At 39.3% G+C, this 24,301-nt stretch overlaps 1 protein-coding gene across 7 annotated transcripts in view; it reads right to left on the bottom strand.

Annotated features, from left to right (window-relative positions):
• Positions 1-24,301, bottom strand: part of reln (reelin) — a 143,381-nt gene that overhangs the window by 53,068 nt on the left and 66,012 nt on the right. For all 7 annotated transcript variants that reach the window (XM_077568015.1, XM_077568017.1, XM_077568016.1 and 4 more), the window contains one exon: positions 10,184-10,322. In XM_077568015.1, coding sequence (XP_077424141.1) covers positions 10,184-10,322 — 139 coding nt within the window. The remainder of the gene's footprint in view (positions 1-10,183; positions 10,323-24,301) is intronic.

Raw genomic sequence — 24,301 nt, 5'->3', positions numbered from 1 at the left:
CTTATGAAGTTTTGCTTACGCCAGAGATAATATTACTTCACTACTCGAAATCAGTGCGATTTTTTTTGGGTCAGTGAAAAAGTTCAAATTTGACTCAGTTGTCCATCAAGAAAACATTTTAGTCTTGTAATTATATAGCTTAAATAATAATAATTATTATTATTATGACCTTCCTTTATTGCAACCTCCAGTGGCAGCTGTTTCATGGTTTTGGTTGCAACATTCTTTTTTTGGCATACGTAACGCCGGCAGAATAGAAAATGTTCCCATTTGTGGTTATTAAGCGACAAAACAGTCAGGAATCATTGATATCCAGCTAAATCTGGTTAATGCTCGTATTTCAGCGTCCTCTTACATTCCATATGGAATTTTGCAACATGTTCACCTGCCCCAGCGCGCAGAACTTTTATGGCTACGTTTGTCTTCGCTCATGAATAATGAATACAGCCCTCATTATTTAGTAATAGCTCTTGTGCCGGAGAAGAGCTAGGGGGGGAAACATACTTAATTATAGTCGTATTTCAGAATTGGTTGAGAACTAATTTGAGTTTGGTATCTATGAATAAAAGATGATGCATTTCCAACAGTAGGTTGCAATGTAGGAACAAGCCTCTTAAATATTTACTAAACACAGGTTCGCGAAATACGAAAGCACGAAAGCTTGTTGGAAGCATTGTAGGGTTAGGTTTAGGGACAAGTTAACTCATTTGCTCCCAAAAACGTATGAATATGTTCTATTTTAAATGTCCCAAAGATGTATTTAGATGTTTTTTTAAGGTTTGTTTTTTTATATGCTAGAGCATACAGAAGTCTTTGATGCAGCCTCTCAACGGCAAAGAGCGGTTAAATAAATGGTAGTTATTACACAAACGGCCAGCAGGTGGCAGCAGAGCATAGCAAATGAAGCACGGCCATGTTAAAAAAAAACTCACTTACTCAGAATTCTAAATAGATTTGTGAATAATGATGAAACTTAGCTATATTCTAATGCTAATTGTTGCAAAACTGAAACAGATAGAAACAGAGAGACTTTAATCTTTCTTTTGATTGATTTCATGTTTTTATAGCAAAACAGCCGGGAGTGAAGAGGGATTGCTTCTGTGAAAATGGCTGGGAGTAAATCAGTTAATATCCATTACGCATTATTTCTATGCCCAGGTTTTCCTAACCCATTTATTGTCCTTTGTAGAATAAAGTGTAATTGCACATCCACTACAGTAGACGGTAATGGTGTTCTCATTGTCAGAGAGTGTGGTTGGCATAACAAAAAAAATGATTGAGAAGCACCGAGTTCAGTCATATAAAATAACATTTTTAAAAAATGGCCCCATCAGAAAATTAATTACCCACTTCTGCATTATACTAAACTGCGTGTGTATATTGGCAAACACAAATACCCTGACTTAATTGTCAGAAGCTAATGCTAAACTTTGCATGCAAAATTCAATACAGCTTTCCCAATTGCCGACGTTGTTCAAGACCAACACCGGCGAGTTTAAAACCATCCCCAACCGTATGTGTTAGATTTATATTAATTAGAGTGTGATACGGAATTAATGTCATGTGTTTCATTAAAGGGTTACTAAAAGGGAGCACATTTAGTTGACAAATGTGTGCGATTGTTTCATTGTGACACTGGCGTCTTCCCTACTATCACACTCCAGCGGGCGCCTGTGTTGTGTGTGTGTGTGTGTGTCCCTCATTACACACACACACACAACATTTATTGAACATTTAAATGTTAATTGGACTTTTGCTGGGGAGAAAAAAGCAATTAGGGGCCTAAATGTTTCCTTTTCATCCTTAAACGTGGTATCATTCATCTTGTGAAAATAAGTGTCATCCTCTCCTCTCTCATTAGACGAAAGGAGATTATCAGAGAGAGAAAGCGGAGACGGGTAAAGTGGGAACAGGGAATATGTAAGGGGGGAAAGCTTAACAAAGGAGCATGAGAGAAAAGGTTTGAGATTTGTTGAGAGGAAACAGGTTTAGATAAGAGCGCTGTCAAATATGTATAGCGTACATAAAAGCTGGGAATTAAGCGACACACGCACACACACAGACTCCAAGGCATATATGAGCTTTAACATGTATGCAGATGGACAGCCTGTCACTCAAACAGCTCCCAAAAGGGCCTAGAGTGGGTAATTACGAAGCATGTCTTCCATGTTAGATTACATGTTGCTGTCGGCCATAAGCATCCCCCAGGAGTCACTTTGTCAGCTATACACACACACACACACGTACACACACACACGCTAACCATTTGATGAGCTGACGACAGCCGGATGATTCTCAAACATTTTCTCTAAACATTTTACAAGAACATACAGACCATGCATGCAAATTGGACAAAATGAACATTTAGCAAATTCTGCTTCTCTAGCCCTCGCTCAATTCATCACAATTTTACTTGACTTTTTTTCATTACCATAAAAACAAAGAACAACAATTGAGTGCATTTGGACTAACTCTAGCAAAAAAACAAAACACACCCTAATTGGTTGATTTATCTCTCACGCTGGGGACCAGCTGTGGTTATGCCACCAAAACGAAACAAGGGAGTGGAATTATATGGAGCACAACAGACACAGACAGTACGAAGGCTCCGATCCAAACAGACGAGTATTGTATTGGAGTTGTGCCGTTTCATTCATGTTTGAATCCAAGTCCAATTAAAACTCGTGATGTTCAAAGTCCAAAATTGACAGCACTTGTTAGACTCAAGTCAAAATTACATTGACGCAATGACCTACTTTGAAATAAACATTTTAGCTGAACAAAGTATCAAAAAAAAAAAAAATTGACATCATTTCATAGCCTTACAAAACCAATTCTTATTCATACCGAGGTGTGTAAAAACTAACCCAAGTTTAAAGGGGAACTAAACCCAAACAACTGTAATGATGCCACCAACATCAACACAGTGTCCGAAGTGATATTTAATAAACAAAAAAGGGCTAATTAATTATGCTATCATTAATTCTATAATACAGCGGTAGTTGTCAATGTTATCGGTTAGGCGGTTAGCAGCTATCTGCTAGCGGTGAGTGGCTGGCAGACTCGCGACAGTCGGCAGGCTACTTTTAAAAGGAAGTTTAAATTGAATCCGTGCACTTACCTTTGATGCTAACCACCTGACACCAATCCAGCTCCTACCAATCTTTATTTATTTTCTTACAAACCAGGCTTACTAAACTGTGTAGTACTCAAAAGCGTTAAGGGAGTTGTGACGTTTCTTCTAGAGCGCGAAACAAGGAGGCATCCTAAGATTGCTCAATTAGTCTGTTTATTTCTGAATGCACATTTATTTAGTTTTGGGAAGGGCTGGCTGTAGATCACCTTTAATGTCTTATGTTTTCTGAGGACAAAATCACAGTAGACTCCACTAGCAACTTCTTTAAAGTAAATCAGTAACTTCGGGAAACTGGTTACGACTATACTGTATGTCTGTTTGAATATGTTAGTGTGATTAATAGATCTTATAATTTTCGACATTAAAGCTTTTACATTTCGCTTACCTTGGACACTTGTTACTTAAGATATTCATATTTCAAATAAATATTTTGTTGAGAATATTTCTGTATCTTTGACATTTCAACTTCACATTCTTATTCATATTCAGGAAATAAGAGATCAGCCACTTGAAAATTGCAGTGAGTTTCCTGTAATTTCATCACTACCACGATGTTTGGAGAAGGTGCACGGTGCACGGTGCAACCCAATTTGGCCCCTCCTCTCTATGTAACTAAATTAATTGCGAAGGCTCCAGGAGCTCATGTACTGTAAATGTAATGGAGTCTCGACAGAGTAATGGCTTTGGCAGCTATTTGGCACATTACTTGCTCGTTAACACGGGTCATAGAGAGTTACAGCTCCGAAGAGGCCGCAAAAGCACCATCAACTTTCCCGTCAGAGTAATAATTATCGGGATTGGGGGAAGGTGCAAGTAAATACTACAAATGTGCTTTCAAAAAGGGTTCTGCCTTGGCCTCGCTATTTGCATGAAGGTCAGATTAGGACATTTGGGTGGGGGTGGGGGGGGCGAGTCAACAGCATGTCACATCTGCTCTATTGATCTTGTCACGCGGAATAGGTCAACATTTTGCGGAAGCACGTATCCCACAATGAGTCATTTCACACAAAATTCAGGTGGAGCCGACCTCATCATCCCTTGTGGAATGTGTCACTTTGTTGCATTTGTTCCCCATCTCCATGCTCTATTTCATCTGGAATTCATAGTTCCCAGCAGGTGGGTATGCGACCCCCTGGCGAGATTGTGTGATGTTGGTGCAGCGTGGATGAGGTTTGCAACAGTATTGATCACAGCACTGAGATGTAATATGTGTGGGGATCTATGCGAGTGCGTCTCAGGTGTTTATGTACAATTACTGGGGTCATGGATCAGCACCTTAGGGAAACTGAAATTCCCTGAGGTCCTATAAAACTGAATTTGCCAAATGTGTCGAATACAACACTGTAAAAATCAGTGCTGTATGTCGAGCGAGACCTCGACATACTTCACACAGTTTCCGATAATGATACCTTGGTATCGCTATTCGAACTTCCCTATTAGTTTGTATTCAATCATTGCTTATTGTAAAACAGTGTTAATTTTGACAATACATTTTTATTTAGTTTTATAGTAACAGTCTTTTGACTAAAATGAAAGTTTTAGTCATAATTTTGTTATCTGATTGTATTTTAGTTTTAATCCAATTTTAGCCGATGAAAAAAAATGAGTAATTTAAGTCGACTAAATTTACAATTTAGTAGATGTTTTCCTTCAGCATACATTTCGACTTTAATACAGAAAATTATAACACACCAATTTGCAACTGTAGTATAACACACAAGCCATATTTAACACAACAGTGTCTTTATTCAACTTTGTTGCAATGAAACATGTTGAACTGACAATAATATGCCGTCTTAAAGCTTAGTCTTCACCTAAAAAATAAAGTGCATAATTGCCTGAGATGAATCTTTCAGCTGCACAATGAATAGAAACATGTTAGAACGTTAAATAAAGTGCAGTGAACAGTTTGCGAGTAGTTCTTTTCTCCCACCCGCGTTTCATTACTCCTTCTGATTGGATTTTGTGAATTTTCGTCACTGTGTTGTTTTAGTTTTAGTCATTGACAAAATTGTCAGCCAATTTAGTTCTTGTCATCGTCTCAATGAATGGCTTCTATTTTGGTTTTCGTTTCATTTTCACCAATTTGATGACGAAAAATATGATGAAAATTTTTCGTCGACGAATTTATCACTGTTGTAAAGACAATTTTTTGTTGACTGTAGAGATCACAGGTTTGATATGTGACACTTTGACCCTAAAATAGAGTCAATAAATGTAATTCCTGCAGGAAATTTTGAAGATGAGGCCTAAACGTTTAATTTTATATACTATGTAACATCTACAGTAGGTGATTCAAAAAACAAAAGATCCGATTTTCTGCATCTTTAATGTGACTCTCTTAAACCATCACATCGTCTTCAGTGGATTTGTCACATGGCCACAAGCCGGGCGCTCTAATGAAGAGGGGAGCTCGCTAATCACTGATTTCCTGTTAATATGGACTGGGTTATTGATTTGAATGCACAGGAAATCAATGGCCGGGCTATCACCGGCAGCAATTAAGTGTGCAATAGGTCATCTGTCAGTTAGAGGTTTGAACTCTGACCCCTGAATGACGTCTATTATCAATCCGGCCGTGTGTTCATGAGCGCAGCAGATAAAGGAGATTACTAACTCATTAAACTCTTTAACGAAAGGCAAAAGGAATATAGCCAAATAATTGATCATTGGATGGTGGATTAAGATGCTACGTATATTTTATACTGACACAAACGTATACATAGAGACACATAGTGATTGCCTGCGGGCTGCGAGTGAAGCGGAATAAAACGGCACAGAAAGGAAGAGACAGCAGATGTCTCAACATTCAGCGGAAGATACTATGAAGCATTTTCACCTTTGTGGTGTTCAGCCAAGCATTCGCCACAATATAAAGAGGTGTGCGCTGTCACATCAGAGCACAAAGAATCAAATGTGGGTCACAGCTGTGTGTTTGGTGCAGGCATGGACACACACATTGATTACAACGTCTTATTGCCCATGCTCTAAACTCAAGCACAACTACAATGCTGGCATCTGTCTTAAAAATCAAGTGCTATATACATTTGACTTATAAAAGTAGTTTGAGTTCCGGTAGTGCGAGTTGTGTATTGAACTTTGTGTATGCGCACACCTTGTTCATCTTCCCCCTCTCTTCCAAGGCCTCCCCTTACCTTCCGTAGGTAATTTACAGCCCGGTAGAAAATGAGTTCTTCTGGATGTCCACGTCCATACACTCCATCATGCTCCTCACAGTGATGTGTTGCCACCAACCTGCCCACAATATCGGCCATAAAATTGCTCCGCAGCCACATTTTAATGCAGTGACAGACCGGCTTTGGCCTTTTGAAGGACGCTGGGTGTCTGTGGCTTTAATTCAAACACTCACGGATGCTTGTGTGGACACTCAATCACAACCCAAGCGCTACAGGCAAGGGCAGGACATGATCAAGTGTAATTTGTGTTACATCCAGAGGACTTTTTTTTTTTTTTACAATTTGAGCTCATTCTCATCCCAGGTGTGCACACGGAAAGGCTTTTCACAATCTGTGTCTGAACTGATGTACAAACCTCATTACTTACTAACGCAATGAACTTAAACAAACCCTTGAACCTTTTATTTATCACCACAGATTTGACCCCATTATTATAGGAATACTCAACAGCATATATTCTTTATCCTCTGCTAAAAATGACAACTATTACTCTAGTTTACTTGTGTCACCCGGATGTCGAGAACATCAAAGGGTGCTGTTATTAATTCTGGCTGTAAAATATTAAATTCTTCACATTAAACTATATGTTTTTACAAAGTGCAATATTATATAGTAGCTACAACTTTTTCCCCTTAAACATATGGGTGAGATTCCTCTCTCATATTCTTTTGTGTGTGTCTGTAATGAAAGACACATTTTACAATACAGATATTCAGTAAAAGTATTAGAAAACCAAACATATTTTAAAAATACATCTATTCATCATTTGGTGCAATTTTTTTAATTCAGTGTCTTATTTGTATCTATATATAAAAACTTATTTAAAATAAGTTATTCATTTGTTTCTAATAATTTTAATAATTATTTTGTTCAGTTCTTTTTCATTTGCATTCTTTATTGTTTGCAAATGTGAAGTTGTAAAATTTGTTTGTAGTTAAGATTAATAGAAAATTGGAATGTGTGATTCATTTTCTCCTTTTTAATGAATGAATTCCTTATTATTTTCCTGCACATCAACTTTTCCTTTATATTTTTTGTTAAATTAAATTAAAATGCTGAGTTAAAACTGAAAATGTTATATATTTTTTAATTATTTACATTTAATTAATAACACAATTAAAAAGTGTATATCATTTTTAGTATATCTAATATATATGTTTTCATTTCTACAAATTTATCATTCTATTTTCTTCACATTGCTTTTCTGTATTATTAAAAATTAAATGCAAAAGTAAAATATTTTAATTAACTTCCACATCAAAATGTGTGGTTAATTTTTAGTAACATTTTTCTCATCAATTTACTTTATCATTTTTGTGTTTATTTTCACTTGCATTATTTTATAGATTTAATGTAAATTATATTTTTTAACAATTTAGTTTACAGATTTTTTTGCAGATATATTCCTCATTATTTAATGTCTCACTTTTTTTTTTTTTAATCAAACACAAACATAGATAAATAAACATAAACAAATAAACATAAATAAACACCCTGCTATTTTACTATTGTAAATAACACATTGGATTTTTTTTTTGCTGGGGTTTTGGAGCGACTGGAACAGAAATGAGGGAGAAAGATGATTTCAGATGCAATAGTTTTGTGTTACAAAAACAAATTAAATTCAAGTCACCACTGTACGCCTCCTTTAAAAAAAAAACTACACGACCATAGAAACTTTCAGGATTCTGCACGTTAACAAATCAAATTTAAGTTTGATTAAAATGGCCATAAAGCCTGAGAGCGGTGTCTTGTCACCAGGTTGCCACATTTGTAGATCAAATAAACCAGAAAATGTGTCAGTTCAGTATTGGAAATTACGACGCGGCCGCCAAGGTCGCCTGTTGAATTTCTCCCAAGAGTCGCATCAGTGCACACCAGGGACGCGTCATTGCGGGGGACAATTTACTAGTGAAGATGGACGCTATGAACTGGAACTTGGGTGTGCGTTGGTTAGAGTGTGACTGGCTGACTTTGATAAGGTCAACTGCAGGGGCCCCTGCCTTCACACAGTCGTGGCCCTCTGTCATCAGCAGTGACACGCCTCTGCATTGTCATATATACACTGACACCAAAATACTTGGAAATGCATCATTCTCATAAGCTGACATGCGCTCAATAGTAAATGTGCCTGCTGGCAGACAGAGAAATCCAGTAAATCTGTTTGGCTTTGTGAATATTGTTTAAATAGCAGCTCCGCTTCACCAAATGCCCCTGCAGAATACTTTTTTTTTTGCCAGTCTGACCATGAAAGTCTCTGTCAGACAGTCTGCATTCATTAGGGCTTTTTGCGATTACTGCCAAAAGGCTTCATTCTGTTGATGTTTTTGTGAAACACTGATGTGCAATTGGCTTGTTTTTCTTTCTTTTTTCAAGAGGAGAACTGCTTAGGAAAGAGAAAAGAATCAGAATTTACTGTGCCATTTTATGAAGTCTCAAACGCTTCACCAAGTACATCTTTGTCATTTGATAGAATGCACTTTGCATGAAGCACTTGACTGGTCCTAATTTTTTCAATCCACACTTTTCTAGCACTAGCAGCAAAATACCTCTGACTAACAAAACACGCGTGGCTTGAAAGGCCTACTGAATGGAAAACATATCAGTGTCTACCATGAGGGAGGACTGCATGTGCACCAAAGGTGAAATATATTATTTCATTCACAACCATAATAAAGCAAAGCAATTTTGGGACTTTTCATTCTGTATTTTTATTATTATTACTATTTTACTGTCACACTTTGTATTTTTATTAATTTTTTTTCACAGTAAAAAAAAGCATGTGAATACTCCACCTTTTGCCACCAACCGTTTAACCGTTCAATCTATTTCAAACATGAATAGCATGTCATTACTGACTACCCTCTGCAGATAAGCCTATTTAAGTGCTTATTATTTGATTGAATGTGTGCACTTTACCGGGAGTTGTACCAAAGACACAACACCGCGACGCGATCAGGAGACGGGTAGGAGCTTTCTTCACTGAAGGGGTCAACTGGGGCTAGAAGCAGGTTCTTAAATGACTCCGCTCGTTTGGTCACACGTACGTCCGCTAGCAAGCTTCGTGATGCTTGACAAAAATAAACGTGTTAAAAACAAAACAATTTTAGTCCCCGTTTGGATCTTTCTTGTGAACGGAGGTTTACAAGCGTACACTTCTGTCTTCTCGAGCGTTGCAATGGTGTTTTTTTGCCGATAAACTCCATTAGGACAGTTAAGAATGGCACCAAGTGCACCTGTCGTTTTATCACTTAAGGCTGAAAGTCGTTTAAACAATTCTTATAAGCTTTAAGGTGTGCAGTTACACATACACTTTCAGCACTCCATTCGGCGCCATTCAAATGACGGCTTTGTTAGGGAGCAAGTTTTTTTTAAACTTGATTTTCACACATGCGCAAACGTAATGCCTGATCCGAACCAACCACGGATCAATGATGATCTGTTGGACCACTACAGAAAGCACAACTACAGGAATTTTAGGGAATAGCTGATTTACAGTCAATTTGACATGAATCATGCTTAGGGAAGGCTTTCCCTATGTATAACATGATAAGAGTTTTTATTTGTTATTTTTTTAGTCCTGTGACCTCCAACTGACTGCATAGCCTCTTTAGCATCCAGTCTGTGCTCCAACTGAGGAAAGAACTGTCAGCTCATAAAGCATTCCCACAGTTACTGGGTCAAAGCAAGGCCACACCGCAGTGATGAATCGTACTGTCTGCCTGTCTTGGTTGCTGTACTGTATGCATGACCGAACAAACCTGTGTATTCATTTGCCAAACCTCGCTTAGCCGTTGAAAACACACATGCACACACACCAAAACAGCATAGTACCCAAAAAGCGACTTACAAGAAGTTGACGCAGCCAGTGCCAGGAGGTGGAGCGATCCAGACAAAGCTGAAACTGGTGGAGGGCTGGTGGCTCACATGGGAGGCGACCACGCTGCATACAAACTGAGTGCCGCTAAACTGACGCTCTGGCATCACACCTGGAAGAAACACACGAAAACAGTCATCATATTAATGTACCACTGTGTTGAACTGTACCTGTGCCATCAGTGCCATATTGCACCTTTTTATTTTATTTTAAGGCCACCATAGCTGGATATTACCCATTTTTATTTGTGTTTGCAGCAGGGTAAAATTACCTTATCTTATCTACCTTACCTTAAATATCTTATCACAAAAAGGCAATGCAATGCTTCATCAGATTTAAATAATACGGTTACATCAACCGGTCCCACACAACTATTTAAATCGGATGAATGTTGGATGACTAAAATTTAGCTAATATTCTTGATTTAATACTACATTACATAGTTGTGTTAAATTTCCACAGTGCCGTTATGTTGAATTTACTCAACATCATTAAGTTAAATTTACTAAAAGTAATTGTGTTGAATGAATCAATCCTCATTATGTTGAATTTATTTTAACACCATTATGTAGAAATTATTTAACACTATTTTTCTCGATTTAATAAAATCGTAGCGCTTTTCCAACTATTAAAGCAAACTCAAGGAATATTAAATTTTGCTTCACACTTAGCTTAGTGGGACCGGTTGACGTAACCGTGTTATTTAAATCTGATGAAGCAGCTCAGTTACCGTACTAACATACTTGGTGTTTTTATTTTTTATTGTTACACAGTATATTTATGGCCCATTAGCAAAGAGAAGTATGAACATGTCTCTGCCAACCATATTTAGATTTTTATGTCAGTATAAGTCAGTATATGTGAAGCAAGAATGTTGCAATAATGAGTATAAAAAGTACATTTTCAACTCCAACACCGACCTAAACTTTTCATCGACTGCGCAGTTGTTGTGTGGAATGGGCCAAGTGATTGTGTCATAAAAAAAAAAAGAATGTGGGAAATTGTTCTTTTGTATCTAGCTTTTATTGTCCTCAGATGACGTCTTTGACCGACACCGAGTGATGTTTCCCCATCCTCTGGTATCCCAACGTTTGATGAATTAAAATGTTTTCACTCACCCTTGCAGATAATTCATATTTTCTTTTCTATCTTTCTTTGTCCGTTCCTCATTCATCGAGTCATAACCTTTCTCCCCTTTCGCGCCGCCTGACATAACAATGCTTTTATTTATGAGGGTCCATGTTCGTCTGTTATTGCACCAGAGAAATTACATCATGCACATAATCTTCATATCACAGGGCAAAGGCGCAATACTGGCTGATTCATCATTGGCGATGCAGACATTTAGAGAGCGTTAATATTTTACCAAAACGAAATGGCTTTCTAGTGTCAGCAGAGAAGCATCTGGGCCTTTCAGTAAATACACAACTGCCGTAAATAATTCATCTGCAAAGATAATTGTGTGATAATTCATCCTTTCTACAACACAAAGTTGCCATTTGGAGGTCAGCATTTATGCACAGCAAGCAGGAGGGTTAAATACCAGGATGTACTGTGAACTGTATCACCGGCACATGCGACCCGGCCCTTCCCCGTTGCACCCCTCAGTTGTAACTCAACACACATTGAGAACATAATCATGTTCATGAAATGATTTGTAATGCTGAAGCTGTAATATCCCTGAATCACCGTGCAAATCATTATGCAACATCGTGTATGTACGACTCAAAACAAATGACTTCAAAGGAAATCATTGCAGCCATTGCTGCCCGAAATAATGTTGACCCCACAAATTTACATATGTAAATAATACTATGTTGACAGCACTATAAATGTTCCAATTCAACACTGCCAGCTGCATGTGAGTATCTGTGCCTTGCATCTAGTACATTCGCTAACTTGTAAACTTTCTGTGTAAAGAGGAACAAACTATTTGAAATTTATTGCTGTCTAATTATGTACAAATATTTGGGGTCAAAATATTCCTGTAAAGTCACACAAAACTTAAAAGCCTCGAGTAGAACCACTTGATTTATGCCAATAATCAATTGATAATAACATAAGTGGGGGTGGTGTGGCTCAGTGGTAGAGTGATATCCCAAACTAAAGGTTGTGGGTTCGATTCAAGTAAAAGTATCCTTGGGCAAAATATTGAATATTGATAGTTGAATGTAAAGCCCTTTGATGACGAATGAAGTGTGTGCAAATTCTGTAGTGTAAATTTTACTCTAAACTCTTTGGTCCCACTCTAAATAGAGTCAAAATGACACTTGGAAGAGAGTAAAATTAAAAATAATAATCTTTCTTTCTCATCTAACCCTGTCCTCTGCATCCTCTGCTCTCAAACCAGCTACCTTCATGTACTCTTTAATAATGATAATAACAATAATAAAGTCACTCAAGGATTGATGAACAAACCCACAACTTAACTCATTCACTGCCATTGACGGCTATAGAAAATTCAAAAATTCATTTGAACTATTTCTATTAGTTTAACTTTTTTTTCCTTTCACTTTCGTTAACAAGCGTATGAAAACCTAGGGGAAAAAATGATTGTACATTTAGAACAGATATAAAATTTGTGATTATTTGTCAGTTAACTAGTGAAGTCATGCAATTAATTACAATTAAAAATTAACGTCCCTAATTTTTAATAATCTTTTCTTTCCTTTTTATCGCGTCAGGCGATTACATTTTTATTTATAGTGATTAATCGCATGACTTCAATGGTTAAGTTATGATTGATTACAAATGTTATATCTGTTCAAAATGTACAATATTTTTTTCTCTAGGTTTTTATATTCTTGTTAACAAAAGTGGGAACAATTTTAAACTAATAGAAATAGTTCAAATGAATTTTTGACGTCTGTAGCCGTCAATGGCAGTGAAAGAGTTAAGGTTGGGAGATGCCAATCTACCCCCTGAGCCACGCAGCTCCTGCTGTGTGTTAGTAGTATGTCAGCTGGAATCTTTTCTAACTTCAAGAGACCAAAAACAATGTGTTTGGTCTCCTCTTGGATATAAGCAGACAGTAGGAGTGGCATCCTTAACCCTTGAGTAACTTTTATTTTTCAGTTCTTTCCTTCTTCCAAGTGTAAATACTCAAAAACGGAGTCTATTTGGTCCTAAATAAAGTCAAATTTCCTCTACAGAATTTACTGTGGTTTTAAGATCAAATGCCAATAGTTAAAGCTTTACACGGGCACCAGCAGGTGAGGAGACACACGGGAAAAGAGAGAACAAGAAATGGTTGCAGAGAAGGTGAGGTGAAGATGAAAAGGAAGACTGATGCACTCCAGGACAACTCAGAAAATGTCTTTTCCCATTGGAAAAATACACTGGGGCATAAAATGCAAATAACCAAACGAGTCCTCTTTCATGTTGAGGAGCGAGTGGGATAAAAGATCACTATTATTCAATGAAATCCAAACAGCAAATGTTTCAGTTCAACAATGTGCGCTTTGGAGTGCCGACACTCTTGGCTCTGCACAGGCGGATGAGCAAAGGAGGAGACGCAGGCGCTTTCATCGCTGTGAAATGCAAATATATAACAAAGTGCTAAGCCCCTGTGACCGTACCCTTGTTCATTCACTCTTCTATTCAATAACAGAGTAACATATGATATTTCAACAACTGATGTCGAAATCTTTCAACTTTTCTGTAAACTACTCATTTACTGTAAGTGTGACCCAGACAAAGATGCTGACAGGATTGTTTGGTCAACATTTAAAGACGATGTTCCGTCATTTTTCAGTTAATAAATAGTGCATGATTCATACTGCCAAATTCAGGTTGCTGAACATTCATGGCTTCCTGCTCGCCTTAGGGAGTTAAATTGAACATGTTTTTAGAATTTGTTAGACTACTTTGGTCAGTTTAAGACCTTGAGAACTATTTTGGTGACCGGCATAAATCCTGCACAGGCGGGTTAGAACCGATGCTGGCAATTTCACAGACTGTAGGCACTGTAAGGTGGGGCTGCGCCAGTGTGGGTGTGGTCAAAGCCGCCTTCAATCATAACCAAAGTGGTTTGTTTCATTCCCTTTAAATGTGTCCTCTTTGGCATCTGCCTTTTGTGATACAGCATTTTAATTTGCCTTCTTTTTTTCTCACTTTGCAAAGCCAAGCGCAAATCAAGTCAACTAAATGGAGTGAGAATCTCCCGATGGAGCAGATGGGCGAACGGTGGCTCGGCCTGGCACTGACTTTGCGATGCAAGAGCAGCAGGAGCCTGCGCACTGGCACTAGAAATCATCGTTAGAGAGGCACCGTTCAAATCCGTGTGCAGAAATGCAATTTATACAGTAAGCACCATTCCGCATCTGGCTAGGAGCTAATATCTTAGAAGGTCATACACTGATGTTATAGATGAAAGGTAAAGTCTAAAATGTGAAGTATTTATAGTTTCTAAATAGCTTTGAGGTCATTATGAAACATTTCAGTTGTTTACACGCAATCTCCAGCAAATCCATTTAGCTGGCACACATTTGCATTCATTGGGATACAAGCAGACACAACCAGGAGCGCTTTCATAATCATGAGGTGAGATGATTAGATTATTTGATTTATTTAATAGAAATCCCTCCTTGATTAAACAGTCATTTTAAAATCCAAGATTAATCTTTATGATGCAAATGTATATCTCCAGGTTGACTTTGTGTGTTTATCATGTATGCAATATCACACTGATACAATCGATAAAATCCCAGGTAAGCCTATTATCAACTCATAATTTAAACCACGTTGGATCATTCTAATCTATAAAAGGGCTGTGTATGTATGGGAATACTCCAACATGGAGGCAGAAGGCTCCTGTCAACATGTTGACGAGAAGGCCACACAATGGTGACATAAATGATACATCACACAAGCCCTGGCAGCTCCAGTCGGGTCCCCATACGCTTTTGTGTTGCTGAATGAGCCCATGTGATATGTGTATGGCTTTGTGTGTTGTGCTGCATTCAGCCATTCCTTAGTCTCATGGCCACCAACTTGATTCTGCCCCGCCATTGGCTGGAACGGGTATCCATCTCTGTTTGTACCGCGGAGAAGGCTCAGCGCTAGTGTGGCGAGGTGCGACGCTGCCAGGAAGAAGCTGTGCATTAATGTGGGTGGTGAAAGATGCCAATGGTCCGCCAATGAGGGGATATGGCACATTGTGGGAAAATGTGAGCGAAGAAAAGGACACCTGGGGGTGATATGCTAACTGTGCATCATCTAGTCTAAGACATAAAAAAAAAACTGCTAAAATGTTCTTTTATCCTAATAGAACACATTTTGAAAGGACAATACTCTAATTCAATACTTTTAATTTAGCTCCAATGTCTCACAGCATCCTTGATAGATTCCTGAACACGCCACACATGTACACGATACAAACATAGCCATTCATAGTTCATATTACAACATACCTACTGTCAAATACTAAACAACACCCAACTAAAAAGGGTAGACTAAACAGGCGCTTATCCTTATCACCTCTCTGTGGTGTGTTCTTTCAAGTCTTACGAGCATAACTGATGAATGGAGTGAGGTGAGGCATAATAATATTCCCCCTGAACTCATGTGTCATCATTGAAATTAATGTTGTTCTGAATGAATCAAAGTGTTGTTTTGGAGCTGCGCCCTGTTTGATGAATGACACTTTCACCTCTCTGTGCAGCCATTACCATCCATCTCACCAGGCATTTCCCAAACACACATGCAAATACGTTGTGTGCGGAATATTTATATGTGTTCATGCAAGTAGATACACAAGCATTCCACTTTTACTGCTCGATAAACCGGAATGAAAATGTTGAAAAGTCTGATGACCAAAATTTTGGGGCAAAATATTCCTCCAACGCTGTAAGACAATCTCAAAAGACTTTTTTTCTGTCCTGTCACAGAAATTTACAATGTGCTATGACAGCAGAGTGATATAAGTCTGTGCCCTGGCTGCTCACAATACAGATGTGCAAAATATAGCTAAATCAACAATATTAATAAAAGGATGAAGTGAACATCAGACACTGAGTTGCAAATAGTCTTCATCTCCAAAGCATTTTAGTGATCTCCCACTCTCAGCTGGCAATTTTACTTAAAACAATGCCTGGGTAGATCATTAAGATTATATAATGGCAAGGTGTCCCAAAAAATGATTTAGTCCAACTTCAGAAGTTCCAATGAAATAGTTTACAGGGATTATGGATGTAAAGGTAGAAGCTGACAGAGGAAATTTGACATTTTGAAAAGAAGCTTTGTGAATGTTAAACAGATGTTGGCGCGTCAGTGAATTTTGACGGTCCGTTATTCATCAAAGACCAGGAAACCAGTCCGTCTGTCAGTATTTCAAGCCAAACCAAATGTAATCGTTGATCTTTCAATCTGTCATCCCTATTGTAACCGCACTTCAGCCATAGCTAATTATAACCGCTATTGTAGGACTGTCACAAAATTTCACCAGTCCATCAGTCCGTCACTCCCTCATTGCTATTATTGTGATGAACTGGTGAGGGGTGAAATATTTTTTTTCATATAAACAAACTTTAGTAAGTGGTTTTCTGTCTCTACGCCCAAAATGTCACAATGTGTGGAGTACGGTTGTACCAATAAAAACAATATAGTCTTTCAGTTGGTATTGATTACATTTCACTTTCCTTTCTTTTCTTTGATCCTTCTTCGGGTCTCCTGACAACATCACGACTCTAGCTGGATTCTGAAGTGTTCGGTTTAGGTGAACAGTATGGGATTTTTAATAGGTTTTAGGTTAACTAATGAGTACACACTCACACGCACACGTACAAAATAAAAATTAAAAAAAATAATAAAAAGAGAGAGAGCAATGATGATGACATGTCGAATCGGTAAAATTACCGATTGAACAATACTGAGCTCTCAAGAAAACAAAACATAACAATCAAAGGTATTGATTACATCGATGGACGAAAACCCAATCGTCAAGAAAACGGGTGGATTGACGGACCTTCCGCCAGTATTGACGGAATGCCCACCTCAGTGTAAAAACATGGTTGACTATTACTCCCTCAAACAGTGAGGTTATTGTACTCTTGTGTGTTAAATTCTTTCTCATAGGTCATAGGCTATTTAACTTAATTTAAACTGCCACATTATTGGCTTGAACTCTGATTTTATTATCTTTTGATGTCTCCTATTAAATAAGACCAGGTCAAGCTCAAGACGAATACATTATATAATCAATCAGGATGAAGTGTGACTTAAAACCCATGTTGGAGTGACATGACTTGGTGCTGGTGGACTGGAGCCTGTGTAGGAGCACCCATGGGAGGTCGGCCAACTGTGAGCCTGAGGAGAAACTTTCCACACGGGGTGGCAAAGTCACCAAGTTGCCATTCCTCTTGTCCTTGTGCACCCACTTTGCCTCCATCCCGCTACACGTCCAACCATCAGTGACAGCCATGAGCTTTCTGTGGATATGTGTCACCGTGGCTTGGCAGGCACACATCACAGCGGCTTTACCGGCAGGCGCCAAGGCTAATTTGATTTTTAATTCAATGCGACTCCTCGACTAATAGTTTGAACCGGGGATTAATTAATCTGATTTGACTTGTGCTAATTCCTAGCACCCACGTCCGTGGACCGCCAGACAGCAAATAAACAAACTGGTGGGGCCGCGCTCTCGCAGGCTGTGTCCTGACATACATGTTGAGAATGAATGACACCCACGGCGACAGGTGAAGGGCCAGTGGAAAGCCAAGGGGAAGCAAAGCATGTCGCCCTTGCGCCGCAGCATGTATGTGACATGCTAATTGCGGTTTAGTGTCATTAATTGCAAATACAAACGAGGTTTGGAGCTGAGAGGCAGCGGACTAATCATGACTACATCCTGGCTCTGAAGGAGGGCGAAAAACAGAAGAGGTTAAAAACAATTTTTACTGACAAAATATGGGTCAGATTGAAGCTGGGTGAGCAGAGGGGTTCTTTGAGGCTTTAAAAGAACGGATGGTCCTTTGGTCCTTCCTCGGGTCTCCTGACGACCTCACGACTCTGGCCGGAAGTGTTTGGTTTAGGTGAACTGTATGGGATTTTTTTTAATAGGTTTTAGGTGAACTAATGAATACACACACACTCGCACGCACGCACGCACATACACATACCCACATACAAAAAAAATCAAATATATATATATATATATATATATATATATATATATATAAAGGAGAGCAATGATGACATGTCAAATCGAATGAACAATACTGAGCTCTCCAGGAAAAAAAAAGAAGAAGAAAAAAAAAAAAGAACGGATGGTCAGATTCGATCCAGTCCTTTTGGGGTGAATAAATCTGTAGAATCGCCACACATCCTCCTCATCTCGCAGCAGCAAAGAACACTTCAACTGTTTTAACACTCCCTGCAAGGGAACTTTAAATATGAATAGAGCTCAGAGGCCGAGAAGGCTTTGTAAAAATCACTTTTGCCGCGTTTGCACGCCGAGCCCGCGGCTGCCCACTCACTTTAAAAGGTGCATGTGGAGGTATGGAACATGACGCCACAGAAGACACACTTCAAAGCCAACTTGCCTTTTGTGCTGTAACTGACGCAAACTCCACAGTGTGCACAGAAATACGAGTCTCGGAGTCAAATGCCATCTATATTTCTACCTCTCCTGCTTTCTGGCATGGAACCAATCTCTCAGTGTGGCAGAAAATAACTCTAGCTCAAGTGAGACCGCACACTGGAGCCACGGCCTACGCTCGCTGCTTTCCGACAGGAAAACAAAAATTAAATGGAATAATGCAGATTAGAAAATGGACACTACACACATGCTTTGAAATCAATCACAGGCGGTCCGGTCCATCTTCTGCCTTGTTTACACGCAGGAAACACAGTAAAGCTTAAAATGCACCAAAGGAGAAGGTGAACAAAAATGTTCTTAAAACCCTGGAGAACCCACGGGGTCAAATTTGACCCCTATAAATTATGCTACTCAAATAACAAAGACCTTTTTTTTTTTTTACAAATTTAACTTCAAAAGTCCAGAGTGCCACTTCTGACCCCTGAATGGGGCCATCTCGTCGATGAATATTGCACTTACATGAGCCAGAGTGGTGGTGACAAGATGGCTGGCAACATGCTGTTTTGTTGAGCTGGAAATCAATCCAAACAAAACCATCTTCTAAGCAAACCATCAGATGGTAAAATTGTCTTTTTTTTGTTAATCTATTTCATATCATGTTGCAGAATGCCTAGGAGTATGTTTTATATATACTGTATATTTTGATAAATAAGCAACTCTGAGCTAGTTCAAAAAACAAGGGTTAAAATTGAAAAAACATATATTTTGGTGTTCAGTGAACTTATAGCAGTCATTTAATGTATAATTCATAATTTTCCAAAGAAGAAAAGGGTTCTTGGGTTCACCAGGGTTAATAATATACTAATGTTTAGGTTGACTTTCCCTTTATACAGGGGAAGGTGCCGCTCCATCTCACCTGAGAGGTGAGTACAATTGTGCTGGCAGGTATGGCCATCGCTAATGCACTAGTCTGGACTCTGCTCTTGATATCGCTTGAATTAATAATGCAGACGGTTCTCTGAATTCTTTGAAGGTGGATTCGCTTTTAACTCGCAGGCAGGGGAGCTTTGCACACGGACGGACTTGACTTGTGATGCATCATTACCCAAGCGTCCTTGGGATTCAGAAAATGTTTATCCACCTGTTATCAGCCTCTTGTCATTGTGAAGGAGACGGAAAGAAGGAGCGGGCCAGAAAGGCAGCAAGCATTACAATAAGCTGTCCCAGTCCATCTCCCACTCTCAAGTTTGTGCCTCAGACAACACAAATAACTCCTGCTCCTGACAACTCATTTCATCTTCTGCACTAATGAATCCATCACGAGGAGCCCTGAGCGGGGTAAGGAGTAATGGCTTAGATAAGTCATCATCATCATTATTAACATCCTCGCCACCTCTGCTGCTGCTGCCAGCACCAACTTGCTTCCCCTCTCCTCAACTGCGAGCCAAGCATCAACAAGTTTGGGACTCTCAAGAGCTGGTGTCAGCGTTCAAGGTTATTGTAATGAAGGATGTCAGAGCAGATGTGTGCATCTTGAATGCGAGAACGTGTTGTGGAATGAATAGATAAGTCGGAGGGTGTGCGGCGCTCTCGTGGTGGTGCGTATCTATCGACTACATCGCGTATGTGTGTGTGAAGAAGTGTAAGTGGCGCAGTCAGGGAGCTGTCAGCAGAGAACCAGGAAGCAGGCTGATCACAGGGAGGCAACGTGTTTGAAGTCTCCCCGGGACTGACAGCTTCGCTCCCCCATGGGAACGCCTTCCCTCGCCCTGCAACATCCTTCCCACTACAGCATTTCTCTTTCCCCCTGCACACACACACACACACACACTCAGCAGGGAGGTGTATTAGTAGGGGTGGTATGTTGCGTATGAGGAAACACACTTGCGCTCTCAGGGGAGATCCGCGTGAGACTATAGGTAGAGGCTGCAAAACAAGGTTTGTGTGTTTGCGTAAACAGCGACATGACGAGCTGCCATCTCTCATCAGCCCACATTCAATCAATCAAGTCGAAAACAGACGACCTTCAGTCTTGAAAATGGATGATAGTGGAAATCAGAATTTAAAAACATGATTGCAAATACAGTGATTTTCCCCCCAAAAGAAATGTTCTTCCATTTAGTTTGCCACAACATGCCAGGCAGCACTGAGCTCTTAGATGCAAAGCAATTATGAGCGAGAAGAAAAGACAGAGAAGGTCCCCTACTAAGCAGCAGTAATAGTTATTCTTTCCACAGAGCAGAGAGAATAAATGCCTGTGAGAATTTTTGGTGTTTTCAGCCTCTCCAAAAATATAATAATAAGAAAACCAAAATCTAATAATGTGTTTTTTTAATGACAAAAAATCAATCATTTTATAATTTATAAAAACATAAAGTTAAGAATTACCGGTCAATCTTTTTGTCACACTTCAATGTACATTGTGCTACTTATTCTTGTGAACACTTTTGGCCACCTGGGTCAGTATAAGGCCAACATGTGGTCTCTACTCTCGTGACATTCTTCGCAGTGGATAAAAAATACATGCACCATTTGTTTTCAGATATACATTGGCAACAACACAGCCAATTGGTAGCCTGTGTGCCTATGGAGTTTGCAATTGTATGTTAGCAATAAGGTAGTGGAGGTTTTCTGGTTGTTTCAAATAAACAACGTGTAGTTCTGTTCTGTTCTGGAAAGTTCTGGGGAAAAAAAGTCGGGTCACTAGTACCTCAAGCCTTGCTTATATGTGTTGTTGACCCCTGTGTGTTACACCCTAAAAACAGATTGGACCTATGTAGCTGGTAGTTACGTGCCCGACAGATCCTTTGGTTAAAACAACCACTCTAGAATGGTAGGTGTTTTCAACCAATATACAGTATATTAATGATTGGGCCAACAGATACAAATTGGTCATTCTGACCAAGATATTGGTTAATCTGTTTTAGAGGCTGACAAAAGTAGGCTACCACTGATTGTCACACCCACCTAAGTGGGGCAAAATTTGCTCTCCGCAATTGACCCAACCCATGAGGAAGCGGTGAGAAATGCTTGGAAATCACTTGGTTATCTAACCATCCAATTCCAACCCATAATGCAGAGTGTCAAAGCAGGTAGGCGAATGGGCCCCATTTTTAAAGTCTTTAGTATGACCCGGCCAAGGATTGAACCCACAACCTCCCAGTCTCAGGGAGACACTCTACCACTAATCCACTGAGCTGGTCATGCCGAGTGATCTATTTAGACACACATTTAAAATTTTAAACACTATATTATATATTATAATATATTGCAATCAGTTATAATAATTAATCAATACAGTTAGAATACAATAAATTGATTCAATAAATATATTTCCAAGTGATCTGTCTAGACTTACCTTCTATTGTAACCTATTACATTGGTATGCCCGTAACCGCCCGGAATGTTCAATGTCTGACTAATCTATTGGTTAATCAAGCCAATAAGATCTTAACTTACTAGATTGCTAGTTTTTTTTTTTTTTACCAATCCATTTTTAGAGTGAAGAGCAATGATTTGAAGCTTTATAATTACATATTAATGACTGTATAAGCAACATCTATACTAATTCCCATTTGTCGGTCTATGGTGTTAGCCCGTTGCATTATTTGTTAGCATTAAGCTAGCGGACTTTCGTTAGATGAAATTATATGGTTTGGCTGATTTTGGAATTTCGTTTTTTAAATCTGCAATGTTTCATTCTCTTTTATTTTACATGTCAGTTTTACTGTAAACTTAAATTGGAAGTAAAAAAAAAAAAAAGCTTGAAGCAAACGCACTTTTCCTGTATTGTAGAAATGTGAGAATGAGTCTTCTCGTTTCCTCAAAGTGATGTTATACGCCAATCTCCCACTTCTTGACAGCACGAGTGAGAACAGCTTTTAAGAAATACTTAAAATGTGTGTTTTGATAAGTTTAAATGGGAAGCTGAGGTTCACTGCGATCACAAATGAAGGCCACTATATGAGTGTGTCTGTTTTCGCTGCGTGTTTTCATGCAGAAACCATTGCAATTTTGACCACACACACCCTAGCTGCCCCCTCCTCTGCAGGTCAAGGTGCAGCCGAATTTCATCTCTAATAGCTCGTGTGCAAGCAGGAAGCCATCCGTCATGAGGACAGACTGGGGGCTGGATGTCCCTGTCACTAAGCTGTCGGTTTGTCAGCCAGCCAGTTCCATCATACCCAAATGAGCACTGGCCTTAGCATAAGAGAGCAGTGTCGCAAATGCATACAAATATGCAAATGAATGACAAAATAAACATCACCCTGCGAAGGAGCCATCCATCAATGACCGTGTTGTGAGAGGCTTAGCAACACCAATCAGCCACCCAGACATCGGGTGTGATGGAACGCCAACCCATCATGATCCCATCCGCTTTCTCGCAACCACCCACCCGCCTTTCACCATCTCCTTTTCTTTGCTCATTGCTCGCCATTTGCCACTTTTTATGCACACTTTGTCCAAATTGCCCCTCCCGCTCAGCACTCATTGCCTTCACTTTAATCTCACCACTTTGCTTTGCTTTTCTGTGCATCATTTTCAGGTATCTCTGCAATAAAGACTGGTTCATCCCCATCATTTCAATATTGAGGGAGACTTTTACAAGGGCTATGCACTCTTGCCTTTTTTTTTTTTACGTGATGGAAAACATTTGGCAATTACAGCAGTTGGACCATGACACGTTTATTTCCATCAAGGTTCCTGTTTCTGAGGTTTTAATCACCTCATCATTGCAGTGCAGTACTGCAGCTAACTGTTGTGTAAAATGCAGATTCAAGAAAAACATGCCAATTTGATGTTGTCCTTAATAGAAATCCCCAGAGGATAATGGTTAGACGACTGTGTGCATTCCGTTTGGGAAAGCCAAAAGGCTGGAATGGAAACAAAGCACTCTAAATGGAATAAACGTCAAAAGGGGAAAAACATGAAGCAGTCGGACGGAATTCTCCAGCAGCTGAGTCAGGCCACACTGAAGTTGCTCTTGAGGCAGCAACTTATCTCACAATAGACCCGAATGAAGCTTTTTACACACTAAACCACATAACAAGTGCATGTTGTGAATGTAACTGCTGTGTCAGCAAATTTTATGAGGTGACATGTCATTCTACACTCCTTCTTTCTTAACCATGTCTGGCTCCCACAATGTTTTTATCTCCAGCTTAACTGATTCCGCACTCGTCATAGCTGAGTAATAACGCCGGCCGAAAAGGTCTGTGGTGAGCCACCCGGCGGCTCGTGGTGAATCTCCTGGCTCTAAGCAGAAAAATGTGACATTGTTCACATGACTCTGTCTAACAGCCCAATTGCTCCATTGGGCTAATTCGACAACGAGTGGGTGTTAAGTTCTGACGCAGTAAAAAGACAGCTCCCCAAAGCCTCACTTTTAATACAAATGTAGTACAGTATGAAGCGCCTTGTTATTCAGAACGAAAGAAAGCCAATAAAATGTTCCCTTCACTGTCTCCATGCAGTGGCGTCTGTATGTGCGTCTCTCTACCATTCCATGTGACACAGCCCCCCCGAACCCGCCAATAAAAAACATAAAAGGATTG

This window comes from Vanacampus margaritifer, chromosome 6, assembly GCF_051991255.1.
Source record: "Vanacampus margaritifer isolate UIUO_Vmar chromosome 6, RoL_Vmar_1.0, whole genome shotgun sequence".
NCBI classification, from domain to species: domain Eukaryota; kingdom Metazoa; phylum Chordata; class Actinopteri; order Syngnathiformes; family Syngnathidae; genus Vanacampus; species Vanacampus margaritifer.
The sequence above is the reverse complement of the archived record's forward strand: the minus strand, read 5'-3'. Positions and strand labels throughout refer to the sequence as shown.